The sequence below is a fragment of the Diadema setosum genome, chromosome 9, assembly GCF_964275005.1.
Source record: "Diadema setosum chromosome 9, eeDiaSeto1, whole genome shotgun sequence".
Lineage (NCBI taxonomy): Eukaryota > Metazoa > Echinodermata > Echinoidea > Diadematoida > Diadematidae > Diadema > Diadema setosum.
The window spans coordinates 31703030-31730197 of record NC_092693.1 but is presented as its reverse complement, the minus strand read 5'-3'; the positions used below and the strand labels follow the sequence as shown (position 1 = coordinate 31730197).

Genomic DNA, 27168 nt, shown 5'->3' with positions numbered 1-27168 from the left:
CATCATTCCATGTGGTCTAAAATGCCTTCACAACAAAGAACTTTTCACATTCAGCTGCAGAACGCTACTGCCAATATATTGGACAAAATGCATATTTCACAGTGGTCTTTCGGTGAAAAGACTAACTCTACACCCGCCAACAATCAACTGAGCTGTGAGAATAACCTTGGTTATTTGTACGTCCCGACAGTTGCCACACAAACTGGTAGACTCAAACCCAACTTACACACAATCTAGAATAGTTGCTTGCTACCAGAGAGCAAGTGTCAGCCCAAAGTCACTATTCCTCCAATTTGTCAGATAACTTAACTTGGGCGGATGCTCGTTTGTGATTTGGCAGATGCTGCAGGTACGCCACAAATCATACTGAGGCCAATACATTTATGACGAGGCAGGTCTATGTTTGAGCTATAACACCAGACTACATTTGGTTTGTCACAAATGACTGGTGCTTCCTATTAATACTCAACCCGTTCCTTACGGGAACCTGGTGTACCATGTTCCCGTTCCATCAACTCATATACGGAAACCTGGTATACCAGGTTCCCAAAGTGGAGATATGAGTGTCTGCATTCATGGCCTAAATTCATGTTTGTTTGTGTCATGCACACCAGTAAAATGACTTTGATCGCAAGTTAAGAGGGTTTTTTTTTTTTTTTTTCCATGAAAATCTGTTCTTTTTCCGTAGCAAACTGTTTTCTAAGTTACCCTTTTTTCAAAGTAGTAGTGCACTCGTTTGCTATAAAACTTGTATGACGATATATAGTCATCAAGGCTGAGCTCATTAGACTTTGACTTTTGCTGACCCTACTTGGGTGCCCTTTGAGTGTATAACAAAAGAGTTCACGAGCCCATCAGTGCACAATCTATTCAGAATTCACATCCAATTGGTATATTTCATTGTTCAATGGCACGTGCAGTTGACTGTGGAACAGGAATTCTTGTACTACTTGACAGCTATCTCAAAGGTGGATTACCAACCTGTCCGTTCTCTGTCAACCTGCAAAAAGAATCTTGTTTTGGGGCATTAGAAGCTTTCCAGAGAATTACAGGAGGAATAGGTTAATAACACCATATTGGAGCACACACCCTAATCCCTTAGGCCCACAACGGGTAACCCACTCCCCCACTTTTCTTTGCCTGGAGTAGCAACTGAATTTTATTCTAGACGACGAAACAAAGCACCAAATGTCCGATCCTGATGAGTTGTTCCTGCGTGTTCTCATGATGTCTCAGAAATGCTTGAAAGTATTGGAGGGCTGCTGTCATCTTTCAGACGGATAGAGAAAATCAAAGAAAATGCATCAATTGCAAACTCTCTCCCTTTCAGATCAGAGGCCATTTTCAGAACACAATATGTCCAAAAGACTCAACAGAAGTACACACAAATGCACTAGTGACAAATATCTGCTGTGTGTGTGTTGGGGGGGGGGGGGGTTGAAACAAGAAAGAATGGACATGCACATCATGGAAGGTATGGCAGTGTGTCACAGATGTACTATTCCAGTTCACATAAATTACTCCAATTCTTTCACTCATAATCAGTCACAATCCCCTACCTGTAAATACTACAAAATACAAAAGCATGTAACAATGTTCAGGGTTTTGTTTTTGTTTTACTCTTTTTTTTTTTACACAAATGGTAGAAAAAAAAAATCATGTCGTGACGTGAGGAGACTAAATGCGAGTTGTCATTCCATGATCGTCTCGGAGGCTCTTTGAAATAACATGCCTTCAATGAAGAAAACTCTGTACAAAACATGAAAAAATCACTATACACTTTTCAGGTATGACTTGTAACGTGTACAGAAATCTAAAATAGAACCATACAAAATTTCTTCTTGTTTGCTTTTTTTTTGTGAATTTTTTTTTTCATCCTCTTTGAGATGTTTCAGGATAGCGCAACTGTTTCCGTCAAAAGGTCTCTTGTTCATGATATCACAGCATTGATCACCGAGTTGTTATTTGGCTGTCCCGTTGGCTGTCCCGTTTGTGTTTGCGCTTTATACGCTTTCCCCCACTAGCATTGCTGTTTCCTGCGGTGGTGGTGTTGTTGTTGTTGCTGCCGGCGCTACCGCGAAACTTGCTACTGTTTTGATACTGGTGGGACTTGCTGCGATATGTCCGTGACGTGACGGGCTGCGACACACTGGTCGCCGTCGCCGCAGAGGCAGGCACTTTGGCAGCTGGCGAGGGGGCAGTCGCTGCCGCTGTTGTCACTGGTGGCTCGCTCTTTGGTGGTGTGGTCTCCACGTTGGTGATAACCATGCTGGCCTTGGCACATTGGTCGCAATCGCGGCTCGCGGTCTTGGGCTTGGACACAGCCTCCGTGACCGTGCTGGTGCTGCTCACCGAGAGAACCGCAGAGGGCTTGATGATGGGAGGCGTGGCTGTCCGCTGCGAAGTTGAGCTTGACACAATTATGGATGGTGTCATCGCACTCGATGTCTTCATGGACACGACAGCTTTGGCGATTGCTTTATGCCGCCCCTGGGGAAATGGGGGCGGAGAAGGACTGTCTTTAGCAGAAATGTCAGCAGTATCCTTTGAAGACACAGATGCTGGAGAGGAGTGTTCTGAGTCCTTCAGAGAAAGAACGGATTGAAATTGTGTAATCAAACATTTCTCTAATCATTTTGAAATTTTTTGTCCATCTATTGACCACTATAGAAAAATCAACCTTTTCTCGAGCGTCCTGTGAGAACAGCACAAATAACAGCACAACCACTTACACTTTTCATTCAACCTGCCAACAACAAAAGTCATTTGAGGTTCAAAATTATCCTTGACACACTTGGAGATGGCCAGTATTTTAAATGAACTCCGGACAACAAAAGCAAACGACCACGTGTGCATCTTAACTTGACTATGACGTTTTTAACTGGAAATCCTTTACAATCACAGACCATTCAAATTAGATTTCTACGTTGGCTAAGTCAGATTGGTAAGTTTGACAGTCATAACTTTAAAAGAAAAAAGTCTGTTTCTCCTCATTTTGCATTAATTTAATAATTTCCTCCTAACAGCTCTCTACCTCCACAACCCAACAAAAATCTTTTAAATCATTCAAACCATCAATCTGTAGTTTTCTCAATCCTATTACAATTTTTTTTTCTTTTCAGAACCATGATTCTCATACATACAACAGACAAATTATATTTTGCTCCTACCACAAATATGTAACAGAATAAGACAAGGTCGACAATAAACTCCTTATGTTGAGATTTTCACTGCACTCTAAACCTAATGTAAAGTTTAACAGAAGGTTGATTTCTGTAAAGTTGCATGCATCTCACATCCAGACATCATGGACAAATTTTGCTCACTTCTCTTTATTTCGCTTTGCCATTCTGAAAAGCAAAACTCTTTGCATACTCACCACGTCGCTGCAGCTCGAAAGATCCTCCTGTGATGACGGCAATGATAACGTTCCAGCGGAGACTGCCTCCGATTCGTTACTGACCGGCAATGTCGTCACTGCACAGCTCTCTTGCAAATTCTGCTGTTGCGGCGGTTGTTGTTGCTGTTGCTGCTGCTGCTGCTGTTGTTGCTGATGCTGCAGCAAATGGGTGGGGGGTTTGGACTCCTTCTCGTCGTTCATTCCCTGGCCTGCCGGGGTTGTCTGCCTCTCCACCACAGTGGAGGTAGGGGTTGTTGCAGTAGTTGTGGTGGTGGTGGTGGTGGCAGTGGTAGTCCGTACACTTAACTCATTATTGTTGTTCATGATCTGGTTGTTGTTATTATTGACACGGTGATGTTGCTGCTGGTGATGTTGCTGCTGCTGCTGCTGCTGCTGCTGCTGCTGCTGGGCATAGTTGCCGCTGTTGTCTATCCTGAGTGTGGTGTTCTCAGGCAGCGACATCTGGTTCATGGCCACCATCTGCATGTACTGCATGGACTGCATGGACAGCATCGTGGAAGGCGGCCATGTCACCGGATGCACTTTGTGGTACCAGTTCTGGTGAATGAACTGACGATAGGCCACAACCTCATCTGTCACTCGGATGATACGACCAAGTATGCTGTTGGAAGAAAAGGAAATCAAGGCATTAGTCTCTCTTTTTCATGCTAGGCTCTTGTGCACTGTCTCAATAAATGCTGGACTACAAAGGTATGATGGAAAACAACCGACTCTTCACATAAAGCATGGTAAATTTTACTGCCAAATCATGGGTGTGCCTTACCTTATAATCAAAACTGCTGTGCACAAGCCATACTCTTGGGTTGGGGGTTCTGTTTTAAGGTTAGTTAGTTTGGGGTAAGAATGTCTTTATGGAACTTCAGCTGGCCGGTCACAAAAAACATCATGATATGCAATGGTAATGGTGATGACGTTGACTAACTTGCGGATGGACAAGAACAACTCAGTCGATCAGATGAAAGTACATCAAACAATCAGAAAAAAAAACAACTCTGGATTTACGTTAAAAGGAAAGCACCCACAGTAATCAATTGAAAAAACACCTAACCTTCAACACCTGACCTTTCTGATCATCTCGAACTTAATGATAGTCCTTTGACATACACCCCAATATGTTAGATTTATAAAGAAGTGCACATTTGCTGCATTTATCGTGCTTACTGTGGTGGAAAGGCAGTATACATGTTGCAAATAATAAGCAAGCATTTCTGGGCATGCCTCAACTTTTGATTTGAAATTCATATTTCTTATCTATACAGGAATTAATATTTAGTTTACATGTAGTCCTCTGTGCAGCAATAATGCTAGCACTTGGTTTTTTTATATAGAAACTTCTTTTTTTATGGATCCTGTCATGTTACCTCTTTGAATAAAGAGAAAAGGTAAAATACTTTTGGTGGGATATATCACATTCTCTTGTAGAGTACACAAACAAATCTTTTTGAACTCGATACTTTCTAGCAGTTTCTTGCATGAAAATTGGTCAATATTTGGGTTCAGCAACCTGGAAAGTATTTGTGCAGAGGCAGAGAACACAGTAAGTGTGGTCACAAGGCATATGTGGTAGAAGCCCCAGAGGGTATGGATCTCTTCCATCAGATATTGGAACAGCAAAAATACATGAGTATAATATCAGGTTTCACACTCAACACAGCTGGAGGGTCAAAGTTAGTACAGTGTCATCATTCTGTCACATTTTCTATTTTTGTTTCATTTTTCAGACACTTTAGTTCAGCATATGATCAAATATATAAAGTATGATTTGTGTTCCTAAGAAAAAGGAAGTGGGTTCATGACTATGGTGTCACACAATATAACAAAAGAAAATAGAAACTTGCAACTGTATCCTGGTGACATCACATGCATGCTTAACTGTAGAAAAGCTTTTGAATTGCCACAGCAGCCTTCACGAGTGCTTACTCACTTTTATGTAGAATGAAGACAAGCTGCATCACACATATATCTTTACGAGCAAACCAGAAAATCATTCAAGAACTTTTTTTCACTTGGAGACACAAAGACTGCACGTCTAGGCGTGAGAACTCAAAGGTCATAAAAACAAAAAGAGGTGGAATTATTGCTACTCAAACTATCGAGAGGAAATGTTGGCTGATTGGTGTATTTGGAGAGAAGAAAGTGGAAGAAACTGGTGCAAGAAGAATGTTGTCCAACACAGGAATACTGTAAAACCAGAAACATGTGCGACATGAAACTTTCGCAAATCACCACTGGCATTTAATTTGTTGTGTAGAAAAACATTTTCGCGTGCATTTTACTTTTGCAATCTCTGTTCCTCACAAAATATGCGAAAGTTTCATGCACGCAAAAATTCCTGGATTTACAGTAGTTAATGTCTCACCTCTCATACTCGTCCTCCTGGTCGATGTGGGGCAAGACGCCCTGACACAGAACCCTGAAGGCGTAGAGGAATGCCTGCCTGACTGCCATGAAGCCATACGAGCTCTTGCCGAGGTCTAGATCTGGAGACCGGTCAGGGGAAAGAATTAGGGAGTGGTCAAGCCTGTAATCATTCCACAGCATTTCAATGTTGATTCACTCTTAGAGAGTGAAATTAAGGGAGGCACACAATAAAATCAAGCAATCTCAGCTTAACCTAACAAATAAATTCTTACTTTCTAAAGATCATCTTGCACGCTCAACCAGAACTATACTAAACATATCAGTCAGTATAATGTCAATACAGGGCGTAATGACCCCATGCAGTAACCAGAAAAGCACTCAGAATGCACAGACATCTGCTAAGCAGCTCATTTCCAACTACATTGTGATTTTTCCCCATATTACAGTTCTATATCCAGACGGAGATGAGGATCACTACCAAAATTCAATCACCTGTTCCTTGTGACATTATCCACTTTTCTTGAAAATTTCAACAAAATCCATACATAACTTTTTGACTAATTTTGCAAACAGATAGATAAGCGAACAAACAGACAAACAAACTAACACTAGCAAAAACATGTACTTCCTTGGTGGAGGTAATCATTTTCCATTTACAGCTCGAACAGTACACAGTATTAACCTCACTGACATGAATGGGGTCAAGGCAGACCCCCTTACCTGGGTCGAGAGGATCTTCAATGCAGAGCAAAGAGGTGCGGTATCCGAACAACTTCTTCTTCTGAGCATCTTCCTTCCGGAAGTAAGAGCCCCCGTCAGTCACGCTGATGCCTGTCTTGAAGTAGTTGAAGTTGTTGCCATAGAGCTCGAAGAATTCTATGAGCAGCACTCCAAGATTTTTAGGCTCAGGTGGCGCGTGGAGCTTGACAGATCAAAGGGTAGAGGGAAGACAACTTTGAAATGTGACTTTTATAACAATCTCATTTTATACAAAAATACAATATTTTTGAATTGCAAAGAGCTTCTCTACTGTGTGAGCATTCTCAATCCCAAAATATCAATCCTAACATGAACATTTTACCTGTATACTTGTGAAATTTCTGTAAGTTTTGTTCTAATTCACTCACAAGGGAAAGATGGTTTATAATACAAATCTGGCTCTATGGCAATCAAGGGCAATGAATACTCTACTTATAATACTGAAGTTTTACTAATGTTGTATCTAAATACATATCTGTCCTTTATCATAAATATTATGTATGCAGTGGCGGATCCAGGGGGGGGGGTACACTGGGCGCCCCCCTTGTTTTTATTTTTGTTTTTTTAAATAAAAGAAAATAATAGAAGGGGGTGCATCCGCCCCCTTTACTTTATTTTATTTTATTTTGCCCCCCCCCCCCCCCCTTCCGGAATTCCTGGATCTGCCGCCTTGTATGTGAGCACTAGCATCGTAAAACCAGTACACCCAAGGTGAAAAGGACATCCATTCACAAACCATAAAACAAATAAACAAATACAGAAACACAGACAGACAGACAAGCAAACAAACAGCTCCCTTCCAGTGACCTATGACCTCTCTCTCACCTGGAGGAAGCTGACAATCATGAGGATGAGGCTGTAGGAGCTGATGCCACCGGTCCACACCTCGTTCAGATCCCTCTGAAGGAGGAACTGTTTCAGGGTGAACACCAGGAACGGCAGACTGGGAAACTGCTGGATGAACTCCTGCACACAAAGATTGGGGACAAAAAAAAGCAAGGTCCATCATACAACATGAACAACTTAGGAGAACTCTGAGGGTAATTCAACCTGTCTAACATCACAAAGCTAACTACAAAAGCATTTGGACAGCACAAGACTGCCAAGCAGCTCATTTCAACCCATACACATGCATGCTAAATACTGCCCATTTCCAAATAATAAAGAATCCTTTCTTCTGTCACGACCTTAACTTCGTGCTACACAGAGCACATGCTCAGTACACGTATGTGCACCTCAATTATGCACCACTTGAATTCCCTCATTTGTTGGCCCTTTTTCCCACTGATAAAGAATGCTTGAAAAAAAAGTTTACCTGTAAATATCACTCAAATCTGTTCACAACTTTTGGAATTATTTTGCAAACATACAAACAAACACACAGACACAGAAACCAATGCCAGTAAAAACATAACCTCCTATAATGTGGTGGTAATAACAGAGTCTGGCATGAACACATCATTAGGTGATCCGAGAATCCTCTCGGATCACCTTCTGTATCTGTACGGATTCTTTATTCTTCTTTATTTCTGGACAAAAGTTGTGCAGAGCTTAGCTCAGAAAGTCCACTTCCTATCAATGTCAAAATTATACCATATATATGTATCATGTCCCAAAGACGACGGGTCAAGTAAAATCGTAGTGATCAGTCGACCGTGACGTCACTATGACGTCATTATATGAAAACACATTTTCAATCATATCTCATTAATGGAATGGAATTTTTCAATGAAATTTACGTCACGTGAATTTCAATTCAAGGGAATTCTACTCATGTTTTCAAAATTCATCGCATTGTTAGAACGTGCGCGTACGCGCGCGTTGAAATATTTGTATGCTCCAATCGAGCTCAAAATTTTTTTGCACACGTTTCAGACAATTTGGAGCATTTTTGAAAAATTGAAAAAATTGGACGGACGCGTACGCGCGCGCACATATACGCACGTACAGCTCATATGCAACAGAAATTTCCCGATTTTTTACATTTATCGGATGTCTGAAAAGTCAAGGAACATTTCTAGCAAGTTTCAAGTCAATCCGACTCAATATGACGTCATACGGGACTGTCAAAGTTGAAATTCCGCGCGCGCGTCAATGGCGATATACAGTACAACAATGCCCAAAAACCGCCAATTTTAAATCCGATTTTACTCGTCAGGATGGACGGTGACCCCCCATTTTCTTTACATATTCTGAAAGCTGATGAGTTGTACATGTCAGTTTATGGGTTGGCGATACTGAAAAAGTGATTAAAAGATATCAAATTTCTTAATAAAGTAAAAAAAGTAAATTTTCAAAATGACGTCATCAATTTTCAAGTTTACTTGGGCGTATCTCACTTATCCTCTGCCAATTTTCACTCAGATTTCAGTATGTTGTAGCTTATTAAATGTTCTTTCATTAATGTAGTTACAACATTTTGATTGGATGGCGGCATCACCTCGTAAAAATGGATTAAAAGTAATCTTGTCAAATTTGACCAGTTTACGTGTTATCTCTATGGGAGAGCAGTTTTTCTGGCAGTGAAAATTGACATGACTATCTTTTTCGAGCATTAGCTCACTTATGCTTCGGTGAATTTTTCCCAGATTTTAGTATGTTGTAGCTGAGACTTTGGGCTATCGTAAGTGTGCCCTCCATTTTTTCATACGAGGCCGGCATCACGTCGAAAAACTTGGTTGAAAATGGCACGTGGCTTCGATGCAGCGTCATTTTGCTTAATACACAGGGCCTATGGAGCATGAAATAGGTCATTGCATAGCGCATCCGACTCGTAATCCTAAGGTCCCTGGTTCGAGCCTCACCCTTGCCAATATTTTTTTTTTTCAAACTCTTTTTTCTTCTTTTTCTTTATTTAGTCTTAATCTCCCTTCCTAACTTTATCTTTTTCTGATTTTTTAATGCTTCTCCTTCAAATTTCTATAAAATAACATAATTTTTTCTTTATTTTTCTTTCTTTCTACTACATTCTGTGCAATAGATGAAGAACAACAATGGTTATCAATCCCATATTTTGCACATGTTTACTTCATGTCACGTACATTATTTCATAAAATAACAACTTCTTGATCGGACACCATCTTGGGTATGTAAATTAGGGTCAAAGGTCATAAATGTTTCATCCTGTATCTTGGTGAATACATGTCCTATCTTTCCAATATTTTGCACACACAAAGATCACGTTACCAGGATCATTTCACAAAATAACCATTTCTTTCTCAGATGCCATCTTGGCCGTGCAAAGTGGGGTCAATGGTCAAATATACTTTATTCTGTATCTTCGTTATAGTGTATACGGAATATGGTACCAAAGATGGCAAACCCGACTCCCTTTTTTTTAAATGAGAATCCAAACATCACACGGCCAATGTCCATAACCACAGATGAACCTTTACGGTCATGCCTATTGGGATCAGGACTCAAATCATTGATTTTCGAAGAGATCGGATCACCTAATTTGTCAGTGTTGACAAATTCCGAGTCTAGTTTAGTTTGTCTTTATAGACAAACTTCTATAATGACAATGTCTGCAAACACAGATTTTTTTTTTTTTTTTTTTTAATTTACCAAAAAGTACTTCAGGCATATATTGTTTTTTGTTTTGTTTTTCAATAATCTTTTTTTTTTTAATTTCTATAATTTTACATGACAAAAACATTCATCTTGAATGTATAAACACGGTATACAATCAGCCCTTACTTACATGTATGCCCTCATTTACAATATACCCTTGCTTTAAACACACCCACATCCACATACACACACACACACACACACACCTTTAGTTTCAAGTACAACTGTAAGGGCTGAAATCCCACACACCGCTATTGTGACTGTACAGTATGTCATATACAGATTGTACATGGTGTAAACACCAGAATGAATGGATACAGAAGAATAAAGTAACTTAAATCATTGTACTTAATGTTGGGCTTTCTACATACATGTAGGTGAAGAAAGAAAAAAAATCCATGCAATACTGCAAATGACCACTGAATTTGTCTCATTCCGTATCATTTCAAGTGATAGCATTATCCTTTCCTAATCTTTTATTCTTCCTGTTAGAAGGAAGACAAAATACTAATTCTTTATAAGTCTTGTAATACTTTATGTTAATTCACACATGGTTCACATGTACTACACTATTACAATCACATCTAAATCATTCAGCTTGTAAATGCCAGCATTTGAACCTTTTACATTTATTTCACATGGAACACTCTCCTGTGAAAGATGTACATAATAATAGGAGACGGATGAAATGAAACATTCCTCAAGTGAAAATCAGGATAGCGCACTGGTTTACTGTATCTTCCTATGAAATTTGATATACATGAATGACTTGAATACCTGCACTGTCTACCACAGTTGCTGCACGTATGAAGATCCTCACTGAGATGTTCTATAGCTACAATGTACTGTCTTGATCCTAATTGACACACATCCCAGCTCCCTCCCCCACAAATATTTCTTTGCCATGCCGTCGCCTTTTCTCGCCTCTCCTCAAGGAGGTTAACGCCCTTTTTCCCATGTCCCTTCTCATGCATTCACTCCTTGCTCCCATTTTTGTGTGTCTCTGCATAGAATATGGACAACAAGATTACCCAGATGCTCCGCAATTCAGAGGACTTACTAATCCACTTTCTCTCCCACGACCATATCAATTTCCTTTTATTAGTATACTGTGAATGCCACACATAGCAGAGGCCACTCTAGCTGCACCCGAAAGGAAGCGCAGTACATCCTACGCAGTCGGCTTATACAGGAGGCATGTCACGGGCTTGCTTCACAGTTACAATGTACACCTCTGCCTCGGGCCGGTCTCGTATGCCCCTACGTCGGTTTCATTACCGTCAAGTTGCCTCGCAGATGCCATCCGATATAAATGGCATACTCCATCATGACATTTTAGTTTTGCGTCCGACAAATTAACTAATGTATTTCTCTCTCAAGATGGCCTGGTCTGGCATCTTTGCACTTGTAACAATATGTGTAGAGAATGTCCAGAGACATAAATATAATTAGGAATGTGACTTAGATCTACTACTTACATAATATTATCTCCTGTGTGTTAAATCAACATGTTTTTTTCATGGCATCACAAGAGCAGCAGCCTTCACTTGCCAACATTGATGTCTTCATACAGTAAGATGTCTCTCAGAGTATCAACAGCTGATACAGTCGATACATGAAAGTATTCCACAACACATCATCCCAATACAGAATGATAAAAAGTGTAGACCTAGATCTACAGATGTGACTGTATGACATCTGCAGCATCCAGGAGAAAAAAAAAAAAAAAAAAAAAGAACACTTTGCAACCTACAATTTTCGCCTACAGATATTTTCGCGAATTGCTACTTGAAGGACATTTTCACGTGTTGTTAATTTCGCGGTTGCGAGAGTCTAACTGCACTTAGTTATTTGCGCGTTGTTATTTTCGCGGTTCAAAGGCGATTCGCGAAATTCGCGAAAATAAAACCACCGCGAAAATTTCAGCTCGTTCAGTATGCACAGAGCTTGTACAAGTGTGTACAGCTCAGAATTAGCACACAACCCGAGTGAGAGTTTAGGTGTACTTGTAGTATTCTTACCCTAAATGTCACCACCAGATTGGTTAATGAAAAGAATAAAAGGTAGGTAAGGGATGAAGATAAACGTGATAGTGTAGTATAAGTAAAACAATATCATACTAAAAACACTTTCAAAACTAACCCATAATTTTGAGGCCACATGTCAAAAATGTACTCATTAAGGCTAAGGGCTGCAAAGGCTATGTACAATGTACAATAAACTAGAAATGTCGCTATGGCGACTGATGCCTCCGCCATAATGCATGATTCTCCCAATAGGTGTATAGTACAATGTCTTCACAATGTGTGATGACAGTTTCACATAAATGGCAAAATACTGAAATGACAGGTTTGTCAGAAATATCTTGAATGTTCACTTTCCTTGAACTGGGTTTGCTATAATTGTCTAAGAGTGCAGGTACACATATTTGGGGAATTGAGGATTTTTACTTGACTTCTGACCGTCCCTTTTATAAGTTTATGCATTGAGTAATTCTCAAGGTATGAAGAAAGAGTGTAAGTACAGTACAAAATAGGTTTTTTTTTTTTTGCATTTAAACCTGGCCTTTGACCTTTAACCTTTGACCTTCTGGCTGGAAATTTCCCAGAGAATCTCCATTAGGTAATACATGCATATATTAAGTTTTAAAACTAATAATGCAAGCATTGCATAATATACTAGTATATGGGGGAAATAGTAAAATTTTGAGGAATTGACCTTGACCTCTGACCCTTTGACTATTGACCCATGACCCCTAAGTTCCCTAGATAATCCCTGCCAGTCAGTACATGTGTATGTACCAAGTTCCATGAAAATACATTGAACCATTTGTGAGAAAAGTGAAATTGTAACATTTTCACCTAACCTTTGACCTTTTGACCTTTGACCTTATGACATGAAACTCTCTCTGGAGAATCTTTACACAGTAGTACATGTCTACACTAAGTTTCAAGAAATACCTTCGGGCATTGCATAGATATGGGGAAAATAGCAACATTTTTAGCATTTGACCTTGACCTTTTGACCTTTGACCTCTTCCAAATGTCCCTTAAATCTACTCAACTAATTGCCCCATCATACATCATCCTTGGACCAAGTTTGGTGAAAGCTGCTTCATCCAGTCTTGAGTTATCGCGCAAACAAATACAATTTCATGATTTGACCTTGACCTTTGACCTTTGACCTTTGGCCGATTTCACCCAAAATCTAATCAAGTAATTGCCCCATCATACTTTATACTTGGACCAAGTTTGGTAAAATTCCAGTCAATATTACTCAAGTTATCGCGTAAACGAATGCGGACGTACGTACGTACGTACGTACGGACGGACGGACAGACAACCGGAAAACATAATGCCTCCGGCACCACTTCGTGGCGGAGGCATAATAAAAACTAGATGCAGGTACTGTATACGCCACATATACTGTGCATGTACATGTATTTAACAAGATTATTTTTTTTTATTTTTGCACATCAGGACTTCCCGAAGACAATTTTGAAAGAGGATGAATTCCAAACAGTGGAGTACAGCAACGGATGGAGAAATGTGCGCATACACATGGCCTTCATGTCAGGATCAAAGTTGATACTTCTGAGTGTTGCAAAATTTGCAAATAGCACCCTACAACTTGTGAAAGATGTGAAAAACATGGCGCATACAGTAATAGATGGCAGCATTAAGGGTCTTTCCATCTGCCACCTGGAACAAGTTCCTTTTTTTACGTAACACATAGCAATGAAATGCTACACAACAGATTGCTGGTAGTAAGAAACACACGAGACGTACCATGTATGGTCAAAGTTTTTACCTCAAAGAAGTTGAATCATGTGATAGTACTACAGACAAAATAAAAACATTTAGACAGTTACAATACTCTACTCTGAATGAGATAATGATGTACAATGATAATGGACCATCTCCAAATTCCAGCCCAGCCCTCTGCAGTGCCACCCCCTATTTTTAGTCAAGCAGGCATTCCGTAGTTGTCAGTGACGATTGGGTTATCAAAGCAGAGGGCCAGACCTGCTCATTAACACCAGGGTTGACTGAAAGGTCATCAGCGCCCCCAATGGGTCGTCAAGGAACCGCAAAAGCGACATACGAGGCACTTCACAATGCACAGCTGGCAGCTGTATCAGTCTAGTAGGAGTACTCAATGTGCTTCATCCTTGCAGAAGTTGAGTCCAGATGTCACTCAAAAATTATGCAGGTGCTAAGTAGGTTTTTGAGGTTTAATCTTGTGCAATATGCTTGAGTTTATTTTCTGCTCCAAAACACTTTTGATGTAAAGTTTAATGACACAAAAGGACTTACAAAGTCAGACGAATGAAAACAGTGAACCAAACAGCATTCCCAAAGAATTTGCGCAAAATCATATTTCCCCCTCAAATTTTTTTTTGAAGTTACACTACTAAACTTTATAAAGGCAAATCAGCACATACATCATTAGACAGGCATCTCATACCAATTAAGAGATTATAGGACTGTCGCGTTTACACTAGTACAGGTTTCAGCAGTTCATACCACCATTGCCCTTTTGTACATCAGTTTACTCCAGTCTTAAAGTGCATGAAATTAAATTTTGCTCTGGACTGCTTGTGACCAAAACCATTCAAATGTACTAGACTACTAAAGCCTCAAGAGTTGGGACATCCACTTCCATCCAACAAATATTTGTCTGAACATTTCCATAGAGTCTAACTCAGGCAGGATGACCTGTGATTCCTTGTATTGAGAAAACATGCTGCTGAGGAGGCTCTTAAGAAATTTCCTGTTGTTTTTTCACCTCTCTAAGACGACATGTCATGAAAGGGACAAACTGTCTGAAAGAAGTCAGGCCGGGTTCATCCACAAAAATAAAAAATAACAAAATGTAGAATGATCATTTACACTGTATAAGTGAGAATATGCATGTAGTGCTATGAATACTATCAGGCCACTAAACAAATAGCATGCCTCTGGGTAGTGTGATCCAGTAAATAAGATTCAAAACACACTGCTGCTAAATGTTTGCTTCTATTTAACATCTCTACACTTCTTTTTGGGCCACCAACATTTCAAAATGAATGATTTTAGTGGCACGAAGTGTTCACCAGAGAAATAAGTTGCTGTCAAGCCTTGCAATATCATACAATATTTTGTATTGCTGCTGTTCGAAGTTGCTGCCTGAGCTAGACGCAAATCACATAATCCAGAGTTTTTTGACTGACGTTTAAATTTTCAGGTATGTCCCAAGTACCAGTTTGGCTATGATTTCAAAGAGCTGCTGCTCATTACTCCATTATTAAAATTTCGCTATCTCACTTCTGGTTTCTCTTGCTCTTTGGGAAGTGATGAGATCACATGCACATGGATAGATAGGCAACCCAAAACTAGAACAAGATAGCACAGACACAGACATGCACAAGCATGTGCACATGCACATACGCACACACACACACACACACATGCACACACACACAAATACAGAAAAGATCAGCCCTACAAAGAAAACCGATTACCATAAATACAGTACTCTACGCATAATCGGGTAGGCTCGGGCAGAGCGTTTCTTACCCGATTAAGCGGAGTACCCGATTAACAGAAGAACACGTCTCATTCACAATTGACACACACAATGTGTATGTACATGCATTGTACACTGCACCAAACACCTACACTGTATGCGTAACACATGTGCTTGCACGGCACATTATACATATCTTACACTTGCTCAGTCACAAGCAATAATTTACACTCTTTTTATGAACAAATATGTCTTCAGAAAACTTTGTCGTTTGACGATAGACTCCTCGCTAACACGCAGGCTTTTTCAAAAATGAACACGTCTCTTTGCGTGCACTAGTCACGTAGAACGTCGGGTTACTTTTCGAAAAGTGACTATAGGAGAAGCAAAATTATGGAGCTGGTGCATGGCCTGATTTTCGTTGCAAACTTCTCGTATTGTGAATGTTGTTGTGGAGCAAGGGAGGAGCGCAAGTGTGTTCAACTCCTGTCTGTCTATGCAATTGTGAGTGCCAGCTACATGTGTAATGTTCGTCTTCATGTGGCAAGTCGGTACTGGTACATGTGTTTTCATGTTTAATCACTCCCAAAATGATTGGTCTTCTTCGCAAATTAAGCAGAGAATGCAATTAGCTGTGGAAAATTTGACATTCATTATTTCTTAAAGTGTTATATCTGCGATAAAATGTGGCTAGAAAATCAACTACCCATTTATGTGGAGAGGCAACCCGATTATCAGGTAATCTTAATGTGCATTGGAACTGATTTTGACATTACTACCCAATTAAACGGAGTAACCGTTTAAGCGATACCCAATTACGCGGAGTACTGTACTGGCATAAATACAGCTGAATGTGGTAAAGTATTGACTGACATATGCTATATTTACCAATCATTTTTCTTTCTTCTTTTTTTTTTGGGGGGGGGGGAGGGGGTGTGTTTTTCATCTTTGGGATGGCATTCATCATTTGACATTATTTTAATTCGCCCAAACATATGACAAATGGATGGTCTCCCCAGAAAACTATTAAAGGCAAGAATGACAATCTCTTAATGCAAAGCAAGAAAAGACAAAAATAATGCCTCCGGCACCCTTCAGGCAGAGGCATAAAAAAAGAATTGAAAGAACGAAGTGCCTATCATTGCGTATCATTCTACAGCTCAACAGCAGTCCACTCTACGTCCATGTGCATGTCCATATTTGGTTATCATGGCTCTATTAACAGTCTCGAGGACCATGAAACTACACCCTAGCACTACAAGTGCCATATTGGCTGCAACACAATGAAGTGTGGGTTAAATCCATGCACCACATTCATTGGACAAGAAGACTTCAACAATATGTGATGTCACAGTAGGACAACAAATTTATAAACAAAATATGAAGAGAATTCAACCTATTTCCACTTTTCTGGCATGATAAAAGAGCACCCAAAGGGAGGGAGAACAATATTCCTCTTAATATAATCATATAATACCGTGTGATATTAGTATAATCCCTATTACTGTGATATGAGCAATGCACATCACTCCTACAAGCACACACACAAAAACTGGATACATGTACACATCAGTCATATACCACACAATGTGAATGGCAACCATTCCTACCTCAATGAGTTTGGCACAGTTTGTCCCCGTCCGCATGTTGAAGCTGATGTCAACCCTGACCTTCGTCTGGTCATCCTTGAACTTGACAATGGGAACCTAGGAATATTACAGGAAGACAAAATGGACATCATCATTCATTCATTATCAAACACAAATCTTGAAATTCAAATCATCTAAAGATGCACAATCATCTAAAATCAGCATATCATACAAGTTCATCCAGGGCATATACTATATACACTATGTAGGTGCCCATATACTCAGCATGCATCATACAAATTGTATGATTATAGCAAAATCATCCTAATGGTGACATGTATTCAGTGCACTGTATACGTGTCATGGTTTTATAGAGGCCATATGGGTGTAAAGTCTGTGTGCCAGTAGGATAAAACTGGCAGGGTTGTGACCCACAGCATGCAAAATATGGTCAAATACAATTTGAATTTTGTCATTTTGAAGTGCTTAATCATCATAAATCCTCTCTGCTTTATACCTTGAAATGCCTTTTCATTGGATACTGCATATTGTATAAGAGCATCATTAATCAAGCCATGAGAAACGCAAATACAAAGATGCATATCAAATATGAAATACACAAATATTTACATTACAGGGTTTCCCTATGATAACCAGGGTTGTGTTTTTACATATCTTCCAAATATTTACATCGACCTGTAGATATAATGATACAGTAGATTCTACATTGCAGTATGATGTGCATGCCAATATCCACGTGAAAATGTTATCAAGGTGGGACAGGACGCAAGATTGCTCAGGACTTTTGTTTGTTTGTTCCCCTTGTTATAGCAGGTGTGTGTGTGTGTGTGTGTCTGTGTGTGTGTAATAAGGATGTATAAGACACAGCTGCATGTACAGAGGATTTACTACAAAGGTTTCTGATTGGCAGAGACCAACCGCACTACAAACACAACTTTGATCCTCAGCAGTGATATGCATAGGTCATAGCAGTGTTGTTTTGAAATCAAATCTGATTTGTTTACTTCCATGCTATTAATCTGTTGTTGCTCATTATGTGGCAAAATATGACATATCATACCGAGGCCTTGTCAAGGACTTTGATGCTTCCTGGTTCTGCAATGCCACTCTTCTCCAACTCATTGCCAAGCCTGAAGAATGGACAATCGCCTATTTCTCCAAAGAGGACAAGGTCGATGTCACTGCAAACAAAAGAAAAACAATGAACAAAACAAATGAATATTTAGATTTACAAAGGATATATATGAAGAGTTTGTTTGCAAAAACCGATAAGTTCATTTTTGAAGATTTTGAAGTACGGTCTCTGTCATAAAGTACGAAATAATACCTTTTAAATGATATATTGGTCACTACATATAAAGGTACGTTTTTGAAGTTATGGTCAAAAGAAGCAAACATTTTCTTATTATTCTCTTTATTTTTCTCGACCTTTAATGGCAAATATCTCCATTTGACAAATATGGACTTATCGGTTTTTGCAAACAAACTCTTCATATATATATATAAAAATTAATGTGTGCACACATTTTCTCGGTATGAAGTTGAAAACTTCATTGTCCCTGTGTAACAAAAATGTAGCTGGTGATAAAGTTGTGATTCTTGGGACACAAATACAACTGTACATTAACATAATTACCAATTAAAAGGAGCATACGTGGTCCACTAAAAGGAAATTTCTGAGCATAGGGTATACTACAACACAGAATACAGTCATCTGAAGCTTTGTCAGGGAAAGTGGAGATGATTGCCTGAAGCAGTCCATGCATATCCCCTGTATGCCGCACCCTACATCTGTATCCTGTAGGTGTAGGAGGCATATGAAACTAAATGCAACACTTTTCCTATCAATGCATGTGAGCCATCTCAATGCATACTGTTCCAAAAGATAATGCTCAAAAGAGGGCCACCATGTTTTGTATACCCTGGTAGCCTACCTTGCTGCTTTTTCAAAGTCTTACAGAGAGATCAAGTTCTCATTCACAATATCCAAGGTTAATGATATTGTTCATATTTTGAAACTGTAACAACAAACCCCTATTTCCATATTATACAGAAAGTAAGTACTATAATTAACTGTATGATCCCCATACGTCTCCTTACATGTACATGTAAAACCACTGGACGGTAAATAATATGTACATTTTCTATTTCCTGTTGGCATGCCACAGTTAGACTATATCAATGTGATATGCACTTTCAAACAAGTAGACAGAGAATGAGGAGGAACTTTGTACAATGTATTTGTACAGGATTTCTCACACACTACAGTACACAGAAGTTAGACTGACTACACATTGTCAGAAAAGAAGGAACAGCACAAGTGATCACTCAAAAACTGTTCCTCACAACTACTGTATTTTGACTGTCTTGTTAAATAGTGGATTACTACATCTGAAACAGAATAAAAATAAAACATTTATCAATGAAACAAACATAACACCAATTTATAGCTTTGTAGCAGTCCTGAAGTTCAAAATATCAATGAAGCAAACATAATGACAATTTCTAGCTTTGTACAGTGCACAGTCCTGAAGCCGGGCATATGTCATGCAATACTTTTTCCTTACCAAAATGCCCTCAACCTCTTTTTTTTTTTTTTTCTCCAAACATGAATGAAATTAGGTAGAATTTCCTCCCCTGATTGGTGGTCACTAGAGAGGAAGTATGTGGGAGGCACGATATCACAACGTCATAATGGCATGGGATCTAACTGTAATGCAACACAGCCTACTGGCATACTACATGCTCCAGTTCTTTCCCATACCCCAACATAGCCAACAGCCAACACATATGACTTTAATAGCCACATGCCCTAACCAATCAGCTAACCTGCCAGATATATTTGAGATGCTTGGAGAGATACAACCCATGACAACTCTACAATCACATCAGACAGCTAAAGATCAAAAATTGATAAGCATGATTTCCACGAAAGATTTGGCAAAATTTTCACCAAAACAATATGCAAGCAATACTGCTGGAAAGTCATTTCCTTGAGGTACAATTGTACAATGTACACATCAGCTGCCATTTTCAGCACAATCAGACGATTTCCCCCCAAACTGTGACAAACAATGATACATGTATTGTTCCATGAGCAAACACTGTAACTGTTGCAAATGCTAAGTCAGGCATACATGTATGACTAGGATGGCTTTCCTACCATGTACAGTTGTATAGTCTATGGGACAGACAACACATATCACATATTTGTTATAAAAATTTAGCACATCTCATATATTCTTCACTGTCAATAAATGAATCATTTCCATATTTTCTTCCCCAAGCAAACTCTTCTTTCATTAGTGTAGTAGATGTCCTCATTTCTCCTTTAGAATAGATTATTCCATGGTATCTCTGTTGAAATTAAGTACATTAAAATTCCACAACAAAAAATGTGAACCAAACCTTGTTTTCAGATACTTGTCTATACAAGTAAATGTATAAATAAATAAACAAATAAATACAAATCTGACAGTCATCCTATGTGTAGAGAAAAAAATATTACTACCAAGGTATACATGTACTGTACGTAAACAAAAATATACCAAAAGACTGAGCACTGCAACTTTAGTGTAGGCACAGTAGGCAAACTTTCACTTGAAAGATGCTAGGGCTGTTCTTGCCCTATAAATACAGTCTCTTCCTGGTTAGACATCCTAAATCAATTGAGGTTGAGAACTCTTTTCCTGTATCCACAGAATTACATAGGGACACATCCCACAATCTTTCTGTTAGCTAATTCAGCCCATGCGATGGGTAACTACTGACGAAAGACAGCGAGATAACAGCTCAACAAATTCACAAACTTCAGAGCAACACTAGACATTTTGTATAGATATTCCCTAGAGTAGTTTTACATGCACAATGGGGAAGAATATTTAAAAGCAAGGATCTGCTCCCATCATGACAGTCAAATTGAAAGCATACCATACACTGACATCAGTGCAAGATGATACTGAAACCAGAGACCCATTCCGAACCAAAATTATGACTCAGTGTATCATAAAGCTACAGCTGAACAGTACATCATAAGTGAGCTCTAGACTTTCACCTGTATCAATAATCATTTATGGTGTCACTTCATGGGTCTTTTAGTTTTGCTGTTGCTTTCAACTGGCTTACATGTTATTTCAGTTTCGCACATCACTCAAAACACTGTTTTCGTCTACAGCTTTTCCTTAACAAAATAAACTTGGGGATGTTTCCACTCTTGGGAGAGAATCAATATCTACTGTAAAAGTGGAAATTTTCGCGCATTTCGCGCAACCAGAAGCTAGCGTGAAAATGTAAAAGCACGCAAATATTTTTGCGTGCCATATGTTCCAATAGTTGATGTCCTGATTCCGCGGAATTAAAAACATGTGTAACTCTTCTTATCCGGCCAAGCACGAAAAATAAGTCGCGCGAAAATATCCACTTTTACAGTATAGAACAACAACAAGTTTTCTATCCAGAAAAAAAAGAAAAAAAAAAGAAGAGGGAGGGCTACATATTGCACTTGGCCACAAGTGCTATCTGAGGTATCCATCAGCTATCATGATGAATTTAAAGACACCATACAGCAAACCATACCCCCCCCCCCCCATGGCTTCATTTCACGTATCATAATTTGGGGGGAATACACTACTTTCTTTTTTGTTTCAATGTCTTCATATAAAACAGTTTCTTTAAAGGTATAATTTACCATTTGCAGACGAATAAAAAACCCAGCATTAGTGCTTTATAATGGTTTTAAAATGTGAGTTAGGGATAGAAACAACCACTGTAAAAATTTAAATTGGTAAATTCGATGTTTAGTATTGCTAAATATACAAAATGTGAACAATAGTTATAATAAAAATGCTTCCAGATTAAACCGTCTACAGTTACGGTTTATTGAGAAAAATATAGATATCTTCTTATATTTTTGGCTTTACCGCGAAAATCTTATATGATAGGATGTTTTGTAGTACAACAGACCTACACATATGCATTAAATGTCATATCTTGAAATTTTTTTTAAATCACTGTTCCCAAAGGTAAACAGGACCTTTAAAGTTCAGGTTCTTTTACATACATCTGTTCCCATTTTGGCAAAGTGTTGCAGGCACAATCAATGACAGCAGACAAGTTGCATTACTATTAGAAATAAAACACAAGTACACACACACACACACACACACACACACACACACTCACATACAAATGAAAGTTCAACAGAAGATCATCTCACCTTGTGGGAAGGTACAGCATGGTACGATAACTCCCATAGATCTCCACCTAAAATATGAAATTGAAAAAGTCAGGAAAGCTATTGAGTATAAAGTAAAAGCCACTTAAAGTGTAGCAAGAGAAATCTCCTTTCTACTGAAACTCAAAGGGTAAAATTGTAAATACAATTTTATAAGTCTTTACTGTCATACCTCCTCCCTAAAAAGAAAAAAAAAATGTAAACAAAAATACCTATACTGGTATACAATATCTTTTTCATAAAAACGTGAATGTTGTCTCCTCCGAAAAAAAAACCAAAAAAAAAAAAAAACCAAGTGACTATTGCAAAGACTACAGGGGACTACATTATATACACTGTACATCTCCAGTTAGTACTTGTATGCAATATGAGCTGTACACAGCTTGGCGAGTCCGAGACAAAAAGACAGTACCGTACCTAAACTGAGCAATTAGAACAACCTAAGCATAATTTCACTGCTAAATCTAATCATGATGCATCTAATGTTCTCCATGATTGAGCAATCTCAATGCACAGTTTTGACTGCGATGCATGACCTCACACTCATGGCTAGTTACAGCCAACTGCAGGGTGTGTAACAGTAAAATGATGATTTTTCTCCGCACATGTAATGTTTAAAACTGTCAGCATTAAAGGCAAGAGCAATAGTCCATGGTGACTTGGGGGAGATGAGAAACCTCTTATGACATATGAAAGAGCACATAATTCTAAGAGGAATTCAAAGTTTATCTGATGAAAATTGGTTTTGAATTGGCTGAGATATCCCAAAACAAAGAGGTCCTCATAAAAGATGGGACCCACTTTTATTAGGACCACCTTGGTTTACTTTGTTTTTGGATGTCTCAGCCAGATCAAAACTTATTACTGTAATTTCATCAAATAAACTTTGGATTCCTCATAGAATGGTACACTCTTTCATACTTCATAAGTGGTTTCTATCTTTCTCACCAAGAAAAAAGTTAAAATCTGAATCCCCCAAATCAACCAGAACTATAAATACAACACACTGTAAAACACAAAATATTCGCTGCAAGAAAATTTCATGAACTGCAGCCAATGACCTTTCTCGCAGCATGAAATTTTCATGAATTGCCACAGGTATCCAATGCATAACATGTAGGCAAGAACTTCAGCGTGCATTTTAATTTCACGAATGTTGGCACTCGCGAAATTCGCAAAATTAAAATGCATGTGAACATTCCTTTTACGGTACAATGTTCTTGATTCTATCACGAAAGTTAAAAAGACAACAGCTGAGTGGACAAGGCTGTGACATACCTTTGCTTCTGGCCATATTGATCTGACAATACCCTGAATTCTGTGAACCACTTCTTTCCTCATCAAATGTTCTTCATGCCGTGGGAGCATGTAGTAGTAGAAGTCGATTATCTCGTGATGTAGCCTGCATTAGTAAACAAACACAATAAAGATGATGAAGAAAAATCATAGAGTATTAATCAAAAGACCAAGTCCTGAGTACAACATGAAGTTACAGTGTATGTGCTCTCTGTGATGTTAACAAAAATACATTTGTACATACATGTACACGCACTTGACGCACATACAGACTAGTAATCAATGCAATAAACAATAATAAATTCCAGACTTGCATTTTAACCTAACTCATGTATCATCTATCATTTTGATCAATCATAGTAATGGAATGCAGTGTTACTGTTAGGTACAAGTTTGTACATACACATAATACATGTACTGTATGGTGTACTTCAGACGGTATGATTTCAGCAGCAGGACAACACCATTCTTCCCTATTAATATAGGAAGGAATTACCAGGTACACATGTAGGAATGATCCTTCAAACTCTACAAAAACTGTGCAAGCATGCCACATAAAATGTGTGTGGGCATTGTCACTTCAATGTTGAAGTTCATGCAGACTAATGTGTTAGTGTATAACCCATCTTTCATAGAGGCTTAATTCTTGCAAACTTTGTCCTCATCCTAGATTTGTATAAAGAATACTATACTTTATAAAATGTTTTCTTGGACAGGGGAATAACACACACACACACACACACACACAAACAAGATGAGGTGATTGAAGATGATAGCACTTCTACAACTACTGCTAATACTACTTAGTCTACTACTACCACTACTACTACCAATATTTATCAAGATTTTACACAATAATACATATAATTAATGCTATCATTTGATGCTAATATACATGGTATATTGTCCTGTAAGTTTCTAGTAGTTGTACAGATCTGTCTTATAAATACATACAGTATGGCTACTGGGGATAAAGAGTCATTATAAGTATATTTTTTGTAACTTTAAATATGAAGGAAAACAATGTTGTGAACAATATGTATCATGATCACACAGGGCTCAACATTAGAAGTGACCCAGTGGCTCAGGGCCACTAAATATTGATGTCAGGCCACCAGATTTCTAAAAAGTTATGTTTCCGTGGCCCGATTGGGCAACTAAAATTTAAAATTTCATATTTTCTTACTGTGGGCCACTACATTTTTTGACAACCAAAATTTCAAATTCAAAGGCTTTAGATCTCTATTGGCCCTAGCAGGCAAAAAAAAAAAAGAAAAAAAAAAGTTAAGTGTCGAGCCCTGATACACGACACGTGTAATTAAACTGGCTACTTTGAAGAGATGAAGGACTGTAAATACTACATTATATCAGACATTGGTTTAATAGACTAGGCTAAAATTTTTCACAATACTTTACATCATTCAAATGACATACAGTTAGTCAGTAGTGTAAAACCCAATCTTGATTTATTATAGTTCATTTCCAAACACCAAAGCCATGTAAGTGGATATCATTTTAAAGTTAAAAATCTTTCTTTTGTGATTTTGAGTGACATTTCAATTTTATGTAATGCCTATAGGCCTATAGCACAACTGTTGTTTCAAGAATCATTACCCCCCCCCCCAAAAAAAAAAAAAAAATGAAACAAACAGACATACAAGTTACAACCTACAAATGTAAAACCTTACTCAACAAAAGTTTGATTATTCTATGCTGGCATGAAAAAAAAAATAGCACTCACTCATTGTAATCTGTTTATTATCAGTATCCCATGTCTGCTTTCAGCAGACATGCTTTCAGCAGACACCTTGACTAATGAAAAGTAATGTGGAATAGCGTAACATACATGTAGACACACATCTAATTCGAATTTCTTCTTGTCAAGTTGCACACTGACAATCAAATGCAGAAAATAGTACATTCACATCATCCTGTTCCAATTGGGTTTTCCATTAAATAACTAATCCTGCATTCACAGTTGCCAGTATAAATATCAAGCAATGATAAGTGGTAACTGATAACGGATGTAAAAAAAAAAAAAAAGTCCCGCCTACAAAAAGGGTTCATGCAACTGCAATGCAATGCACTATTTTACTTGATAGACTATCATCTGATAAATCAGTGATAGCTCGATAGCTGAATATCATCGAAAAAATAGCCCTATGACTAAAATTAAAAATCAGAAGTGAATCTGCAGTCTCTGCATCATGATAGATTCATCAGTTGCAGTGTACATGTAACCGTTAGAATGTGCAGTGTACATTGTACATGTGACTACCATGCGATTACAAATCCGATCCTAAACAAGTGCACCCATCCAGTACAATGCACTGCTCGGCCTCGGGCACACGACCCTCAATCTCAACGGTGCAGTCTATCTCATTCATTGGCATTGCAGTGTCTATGCGCTAGACACACACCCACCATAGATTGCCCACATACCTCATCTGGGATGCCCCAAGCCTGGCAGACACACAGAATCTACGTCAGACACACACGATACACAAACCCTTCATAATACACACAGGGTTCCATACACACGGCCATACACACATTTAAACCGCACGAATACTGTTGTACACGCCGTGCATGTAATTTAATCTGCGAGGCAAACATGCTCAGTGTCTGTGCGGTGGAGTGAGACCGGTAGCTCAGCTCAGAAGCAGACACCAGCTCAATTCAAATTCAAGCAGTCCGGTGAAATAATGCAAAGCCAAAAAGAGCACATCACTGGTCACACACTCGATGCCTTGAATGGCAGTATGATGGTTTCTGCAAAATGTTGATGTGTAGTGTAATAAGCACACATGGATAACAAAAGAAGTGTTTCGGAAAGATCCGAGTCTATTCACGCAACGGTAATGCAAGCATCGGGTTTACCCCGAACAAAATCATGGTCTCGATCGAATCTAGGCTAGGGTTTCAGCATCAGCACCTACCCGACAATTCCGCTGTATCGCTGGCCTGGCATTCGCCATGGCGTTCCCCCATTTCGTAATTTTCCTGAATGGTTCCAATCGTATGTGCTGGCTAAATTGTCTTTTCTCTTCTTGTTAATTGTGTCCTGTCTATCACCGTAAATATAACCGTTGGCTCCTTTCTTTTTGCTCGCTGGCGCTACGTTTTCTCCGTTCAGTGGAATGTAGTCCAGCGCAGCCCTACCTGCGCTGCTCCTAGAAGTCGGGGAAGGGTTGCCAGTCCCAGTTTTGCTCATGCTATCGCCAACGTGAAAATTTTGTAGGTCGTCAGTTGCGCTGTCGAATATCTGGGTCCATAAGTCAGTGGCTCTACCAAGTTGTTCAGGTTGGTACCACGTCACCCTCGGATCCATTCAAAATCCGACTTCGCCGTTCTGGTGTTTTTGGTGTAATTTTATGACGGACAGATGTTCGGCAGCGCAGAAAATT

At 38.9% G+C, this 27168-nt stretch overlaps 1 protein-coding gene across 1 annotated transcript; it reads right to left on the bottom strand.

The window, feature by feature from the left end:
* Window positions 1–1148: 1148 nt before the first annotated feature.
* Window positions 1149–27168, bottom strand: LOC140232946 (uncharacterized). The gene is made up of 10 exons (XM_072313055.1): window positions 26701–27168; window positions 23744–23867; window positions 22448–22494; window positions 18293–18413; window positions 17233–17328; window positions 7367–7507; window positions 6503–6704; window positions 5781–5901; window positions 3380–4022; window positions 1149–2583 (listed from the first exon to the last, which is right to left on the bottom strand). The coding sequence occupies exons 1-10, from the start codon at window positions 27090–27092 to the stop codon at window positions 1951–1953; spliced, it is 2520 nt and encodes an 839-aa protein (XP_072169156.1). The 5' UTR covers window positions 27093–27168; the 3' UTR covers window positions 1149–1950.